At 44.7% G+C, this 7,646-nt stretch overlaps 1 protein-coding gene across 1 annotated transcript; it reads right to left on the bottom strand.

Annotated features, from left to right (window-relative positions):
• Positions 1 to 1,955: 1,955 nt before the first annotated feature.
• Positions 1,956 to 7,646, bottom strand: LOC114616211 (schlafen family member 12-like). The gene is made up of 2 exons (XM_028761728.1): positions 7,585 to 7,646; positions 1,956 to 3,615 (listed from the first exon to the last, which is right to left on the bottom strand). The coding sequence occupies exon 2, from the start codon at positions 3,574 to 3,576 to the stop codon at positions 2,563 to 2,565; it is 1,014 nt and encodes a 337-aa protein (XP_028617561.1). The 5' UTR covers positions 3,577 to 3,615; positions 7,585 to 7,646; the 3' UTR covers positions 1,956 to 2,562.

Below are 7,646 nucleotides of genomic sequence, written 5' to 3' on the forward strand. Positions count from 1 at the left end.
TCAGTAGGTTCTGTGTGTCTGCATTCTTACCAACCTTATGATTAACACTAAGTGAGGAGTAAGTACTCTCTGTTTAGTCCTCTGCTCGTGTGTCATGCCTGTGGGACACTGGGATGCTCCTACACCACACCTGACAGAGGGACTCATGCATGTCTGGGGAGCACCTGGGAACTAACTGCTCTTTTGTAAAGGAACCAAAAGGTCCTGACAAGTAGCTGAGGCTGGGAACTCATCTGCTTCACGACACTTCTGACTCAGCTCCCATGAGATGCGACACCTCTGTCCTCCTGCCTTACAAATCGATTGCTAATTCCACTTAGCAGTGATTATTTTTCCCCCTAAGACTGAAACCAAAGGACATCCAGAGAATGGGGACCAGTGTGGCTGTGAAGGGAGCACCATGTTACAGTGGCCAGTGGCAGAGACTCACAGTGATGCCAACAGTAGTAAGAGCCATGACAGTAACCCGAGGTCCAGAGCAGACTTCAGCTGGGTTGCAGCTACAGCCCTCACTGTCATGGAGGTTACACAGAGCTTAGAGAGACACTCAAGGAGATGAACTGACTGATTCTCTGTGTGGATCTGGACGTTTTCATCCTTTCTTGTTAGTTTTGCTTACCTTGTGCATTTCTTCCCTGGAAAACACTTCTTGAACAACTCAGAATGATTAGACATATAACATAAGCCTGTACCCATCCTGGTGTGGTGGATCTCTTTCAATCTCAGCTGTCTGAGAGGCTGAGGTAAGAAGGTTGCTGCAAGTTGAACATCATGCTGGGCTTTGTAGTGAGTTTAAGGCTAGCCTGACTTGTATAGGGAGTCACTGTGCCAATATGTTTTAAAATACCCGCTCCCAGTTTGGTGAAGTGGAATTTCTGCATATGGCAGGGTTGTTTTGCTCAAGAATCTACAGCAGCTATGAGTACCTGTGTAAGATCTGCTCAAGAGAAAGCAAGTCATCAATTCCAGTGTGGATGGGGAGGAAATCATGAGGCTCCATCCTAGAGAAACTATTGGCAACTGATGGCTGAAGGAGGGGCGGTGTCTTAGTTTGAGTTACTATTGCTGTGATAAAACCCTATGGCCAAAGCATGTTGGAAAGGAAAGGGCTGATTAGCTTACACTTCCATATCACTGGTCATCATCAAAGGAAATCAGGACAGAAACTCCAACAGGATGGGAACCTGGAGGCAGGAGCTGATGCAGAGGCCAGAGGAGTGCTGCTACTGGCATGTTCTCTATGGCTTGCTTAGCCTGGTTTCTTATGGAAACCAGGACTGCCAGTCCAGAGATGGTCCCCACAATGGGGCTGAGCCCTTCCCAAATCTTGAATTAAGGAAATGTCTCCCAGGAGAGCCCACAGCCTGATTTTATGAAGACACCTTCTTAATTGAGGTTCCTTCCTCTCAGATGACTTTGACTTGTGTCAGGTTGACATAAAATTATCCAGCAGGAGGTTAGTCATTTCTGTCCTGAGATGTGGCTCCTGATAGTTTTTTCATGTCTGTTTTTTTAATCTTCCTGTACTTGCTATCTTACAGAACTTTTAGTGACAATTGTGTTTTCAAATCTCTTAGTGCAGAGAATGAATTTCTGTGAACATTTCCTCCCATAGAAGTCATTGAGCAAACATTAGATTTTAGAGAAAACATTTTAGTACCTTAGGGTAATCAATTTGGTTGATTTAAAATACAATAAGTGTATTCCTTCTACTCAACATACGTCAAACTATTGCTGTCAACCTGAGGCACATGTCACCCATTCTGGTGGCCAGGGGCTCAGAGAAGTGCAGAGGCAGACATGGACCTTGGAATCTGGCAGCATTGGCTTCAGACCCTGGTGCTGGAACTTAACAGTTCCATAGTTTTCCATATGATGTTTGTCATTTGAAATCAAAGCTTTCTCAAGTCTAAACGGGGCCCCAATCTATCAACAGATTCTCACACAGAAGACTATACCATGTACAAATTGTTGAGGCATTTATTTGTTTATCAATCTATTTATTGCAAAAGTTATGAAAAGCAAGAGGTTGGAGGGGGATCATGAGGCAGCAGTGAGCTTGGGGGGAGACGGAAGCAGCTGCTGGGAACTACGCAGACTAGATGTGCTGGTGTTGCTCTGGCCTCATCTGAGACTTTCTTCTTCCAAGACCTGAGACAGCAGCACAGCACTTTCCACGTCATAAACCACAGGGCCGAGCACTGTCTAACAATGTGACTGAGAGGAGAGAAGGTTAGGGAGAAAGGAACTCGGGAAAGAGTAGGAGTGAAAACTGAATTAAGGATTCCTGGAAGGCAATTAAGGATTCCTAGCTCCTGAAATGGAGCTCAAATGGGGGATGTTGGGAGGGGCTTTCTTTGCAAGTGAGTACAGGGAGTTGAGAGAAAACCAGGGAGAGAGGGATGTGGGCTCCCAGGTAGGTTACAGATGCAGTCCAGACTTCAAGGATCAGTAACTGAATAATCAAGACTAATGATTTTGTCTCAAATCCCAGAGAAACCCTTTCAACTTCTCTAGCTAAATATATTCTAATTGCCAATTCCTCTTCCTGAACCTGGCTAGCTAAGCCATCCGGAGCTCGACCCATTTATCTGCGGTAAACCTCTTCACACAGCTGTTTTCCACGAGCCAGGATTCAGGATGTTCAGCGAACACTGCACAGCAGAATCTCTCCACTCTGAGCGCACACACATATGCACATGCGACTCCGGAATCGTGGACTTCGATGAATTTGCATGTGTACTTGATCTTCCCCTTCTCCTCACAGAAGTGAGTGACAGGCAGCTGCTTGATGCACTGTTCTATTTCACTCTGTAACCGCTTAGGCTGGCAATTCTTTGCTTCAAAACCAACTATTTGCTGGTTCTTTTCATCCAAACCAATAAACAAATACCCCCCGTTGGTGTTGGCAAAGGCAGAAACAGTCCGAGGGAGAATCTCTTTAACTCCCTGTAGCAACTTTTTTGTTTCAAAGGACTTGTATTCAACATTTTTGGATTCGCTAAAAGAGAATTTTGCCATTTTTGTAAGTTTTGACTGTTTAAAAAAAGCAGCAGCCAACTCCTGCACGTGGACTTCTTCCTGGGTATCATCACCAGGCCTTTCTGAAGGCCTTGCTGAAGGTGACCTTCCTCCTGCGCCCTGCATTATTTCTAAGAACTCCTGAGCAGCATAAAAGCTCATTTCAACTGAAGATGCCCCATTTCTCATGTACAAATTGGTTGCAATGGTGGCAGGCTTCCCAACAGGGATATCTGGACTCTGTGATTTGACACTGATGAATAAGTCAGATTGATCCTGCTTGAAGGCTAGGAGTCTAGGTGGCAAAATGTTCTTAAAGGAGGTTTCCAAATCATCTCCTATTCCATGTTTGGAGTAACGATATTCTGGGTTTTTACTTTGAACTTTGACCTTTCCCTCTCCAGAATTCATCAGAGCACACAGAGCTTTGGAAACATTCCTGTTCTCTTCTGCCCTGACATGATTCTCCATGTTCTTCCGACTTTCTATCCCAAGTGTGATTTCTCCTGCATTTAGAAGCATCATAGAATCGGCCTTTTCAACAGTGATGTTCATTTTCCAGCAGTCCTGCTGCTCCCGAACTGAAATCCTTACCTGTAATTAGACAGAGCCATTAGTGTTGGCCTGAAGAGGAGAGGGCAAATTCTGTACTGAGAAGCTAACAGCAAAAATTGCTTGCTTGGTGTGATCCATGGGCCTGGAGAGTGTGCAGACTGAGGAAATGGTTGATTGGGAACGGACGTTTAGACCGTGGTAGTGTGTATATGTAGTGACTTCTCACCGTGTTTTCTATATTCCTTCTGATCGCTCTGCATTTTGGCCTCATATGATCAGTGACTTACCTCCTTCCTAATGTTCACTGTTATAGAACTCGGATTCTGTACTTTTCTTACAATAGAACACAAGCCCAAGTTGCCTATGTTTTGGGGTTTTGTTTGTTTTTTTTGTAAGCAAAATATAATATTATTTTGTTACTCATTATTTTTCTTTTAATAATTTCAGCTGTTCATTCATCAGTTGTCTACTTTTATGAAGGGACCTCTGGCAAAACTGCCTTTGGGGATCTAGGGACATACAAAATCAAAGTAGGTCAATTGTCTTCCTTTTTCTAGGAATAAATTCATTCTCAAACTTTGGCCATTAGCCTTGAAGAAGATGGACCAGGCAGTGGTCCTCTATTCTTATTGGACATCCACATCCTTACAGTGAGGTAAGTAGGTTCTTATGTATGAAACAGAAGCCTTGTGACCCAATGCCTGTTTCTTTTCATATAGTTTTTTACTCTGGTGGTGAAGAGGCCTCTGGGTTTTCTAGGTCATAAAGACAGTGTCATCTAACTGGCTCCAGTATCTGGAAAAAGGTCTTCCAGACAGCTAAGCTCACCCTGTGCTATGTCACCTCCCAGGGAGATGTTAGCGGTCTTCAAAGAGAAGAGGATTGTCCCTAGACTCTAACCATCTTGATTTGTACCTCTACACCTACACTGTGAGAAACAAACGTCTGTTATTCATAACTCACTAAGCTTATGGCATTTTGTTATATCAGGCTGAGGGACATTAGGCAGCCAGCTTTAGGCTCTGTGTCTCTCAACCTTGGTATTATCCTTTTAAGAAACATCAGAGTACATTTCACTACAGACTATGACCTGAAATGATTTGATATTTGCCAACTACTTCTTGTTCCTGTTTGGTTAGGATCTTACTTATTTTTATTTTATCCGTATGAGTGTTTTGACTACATGCACGTCTGTCACCATGTGAGTGTGGTGCTCACAGAGTCCAGAAGAGAGCATCAGACCCTCAGGCACTGGAAGTCAGCCTGCAGGTGGATGCTAGGAACAGATCCCTGATCTTGCTTTTCCCTGGGATCACATATCATTCACAATCAGTTTTCTATTACAACAATTAACTGTGTGCTTTAAAAAGACTTTTACCTGATGCATAAACCCATATATATTACTGAGTTACTAAGAGAGTCTCCCGTGCAAGTTTCAAATGTTTACTGTAACAGTCCTACTAACATGGCTCAGAGTGACTGGGGTTTGAGTATCCTAATCACATCAGATTTTCACTTAGCCCAAGAATTCCGTCATGGAGTCCCTAGTCTGGGACGCAGTATGTTTCAGGCATTTATAAAGATCTGCTGGAATGGGGGAAGGAGCATGGGATGCCAGAAGAGGTTAGACAGAATGGAGCCAGACTCCACAAAATATGAAGCTGAACCCCAGAGGAACAAAACATGGGATGAAAGGGTTGGAACTTCCGGAATTGAAGACTTAGACTAAAACAGAAGGTCATACTGACCTTCTGCCTGTGGTATGTAAAATAGCTAAAACCATCTAAGCACATACAGCTTTATGCTTGGAGAGTGAGCTTCTGAAGTCAGAATTACTCAGTCATACATTGGAGATGAAGCACCTAAGAATTTGGAAATGAACTAGCAAATTCTTCTCTGGAGGATGGCATCAGATTCGTCTCCACCAGATTTATCATGGGCAGGCCTACAGGCTTCTGTCTATTGCCTTAAGGAGAGCACACTGTGACTGCAAACCAGGAACAAACAGCAGCAGACACAGCATCCCTCAGGGCTACCTAGAAACTCAGAGCTGAGCAAGGACAAAGCTGCTTTCTTGAGAGAATTTCATTCAAAGAGGACCCAGGGAGAAAGCATTTGAACCTGACCTCAAGACATCCCAGAAGTGAGGCTGAGGCAGAAGTCCTAATCCCAGCAGGGGAACATCAGTGAGGCTAGCCCAACACAATCACTTGTGCATAACTTCACAGTTCAGTGGTCTTGGTGAAAAAAAAAAAAGCAGAGAGAGAGAAAAAAGAGAGAGAGCACAGAGACAGAAAAATACAGGGACAGATAAAGTTAGAGACAGAGAAACAACGAGACAGAGAGACAGAGGAGGACAGAGTCACAAAACACATAGAGAAACAGAGAGAAATAGAGACAAAAGACAGACAGAGTGCTCTATTTATGTCTTGCCTATGTTTCTTTTCCTTATTATAGCTAGTTAGTGTTGCTTGGCTCCTACTTCTTCCATGGGAGGGCTGCTCCAGAGTCGAGACCATTTTTGCTGATGGACTGCCTGGAGATAGTTTCACCACCACTGAAAAAGGAAGCAGGGAGCCAAGGGGGTGGTGCACACCTGTCATCTCAGCTCTTGCAAAGCTGAATTGGAAAACAACCGGGAAGATATTCTGGGCAAGATTCTGTCTGCTACAGTCTCCTTGCTGGGTAGGTATTGGGGTAGAGGGTGTAAGTAGGGAGGAGACAGGGAAGCCAAACAGAAACAAAACTGAAACCCTAGTAAGGCCACAGGAATAACAGTTTCATTTCTGCTCAGATGGAAGGTGCAGCCCCACCCTGTTCTTTCTATGCACTGCTAAGCAGTCTCTGTTAATCATTTCCCCCCAGTCCCTCCCATCCAGCACCCCTTAATCAGGCTCTGTCCCAAGCCAGCACTCCTGGTTCACTCCCCAACATGGAAAGGATCCACACATCTCACACTAAAGTGCTGATGGAGAATACTCATTCACTGGCAAATTTGGAACTCAGAACTGTACTGGAACCATCTTATAGAGAGTCTGTGGGATAGCCTGGGACCTGGCCTGTATCTCTTCAACACCTCTAACTATAAAAACATTTCTATGATTCAAATTCTCTCCCTGGGGCATCTATCCAGAAAATTGTCTTTAACAACTAAGCTGGACTCTGGGGCTCACCAAACTCTAATACCTACATGAAACTAACTCATTGTTGTCCCAGAAGCATTGAGTTGGGTTCAAACAGTAGTTTCTTTCAAAATTCTTTATAGTGTTCATGGGAGAAAATTCTCAGCACTGAAATCAGAATTGTTGCTGTTGTTATCTTTGGCGGAAAACAGATGACAATCAGGCAGGCGACCCTAATTCTACAAGCAATGCCAGTTGGTAGGAAGGCACAGAATGAGAGGACACAGGAGTGGGAAAAGCGTCTCTTGGGAAACAGCTGTGGAGGACTTCCAGCTAGGATGCTGCTTTGCCTCTTGCTTGGGAGAGCAACAATGCTCTTGTCTTCTAGGGGAAAACCTCCAGGATCTGCGCTTCTTCGATCTACTTAGTTCCAACTTGGAGTTGTTCCTATTTAAGGGCAATTTCCCCCTACCTTCCCACAGAGTCATGTCTCCAAGAAGATGGAACACCTTCAGAGGGGCTTGGAGACCTGCTCAAGCCCCTGCCTCAGTAACCCCTACTTCATCTTCTCAGAATATCTCAGGTCCCTCTATCCGGATCTGTAGTAGACCAATCTAGGCAGACCAAGGGAGGGACTTTGCTCTCACCCCATGCTCCTGTACTATCCAAGTCTTCAGCAGCCAGTGATGGAGGCTAGGAAGGTACCAAGAAGCCAGATTTCCTAGAGAGGTATCAATGCAGCCAGGGTCCTCCTTAGAGCTCTGGATCGTGCTGACAGCCCCACCTCATCCCACAGCCAGGAGAATAAACTATGGGTGGGCTCTGGGACAGAGAAGTCTAAAGATGCTGAGACAGAGGCAGCTGCCATGGAGGGTGGCTCACTTACCTAAGCTGCTCTACTCAAGTTCCTTCAGCTGCTTGAAGCCAACTGTGAGTTGGCTGTGCTGT

The sequence above is a fragment of the Grammomys surdaster genome, unplaced genomic scaffold (assembly GCF_004785775.1).
Source record: "Grammomys surdaster isolate TR1022 unplaced genomic scaffold, NIH_TR_1.0 309201, whole genome shotgun sequence".
Taxonomy (NCBI): Eukaryota; Metazoa; Chordata; class Mammalia; order Rodentia; family Muridae; genus Grammomys; species Grammomys surdaster.

Excerpts from the sequence above, each read along its gene's own strand:
- LOC114616211 (XM_028761728.1), bottom strand. The coding sequence starts at position 3,576 with ATGAACATCACTGTTGAAAAGGCCGATTCTATGATGCTTCTAAATGCA.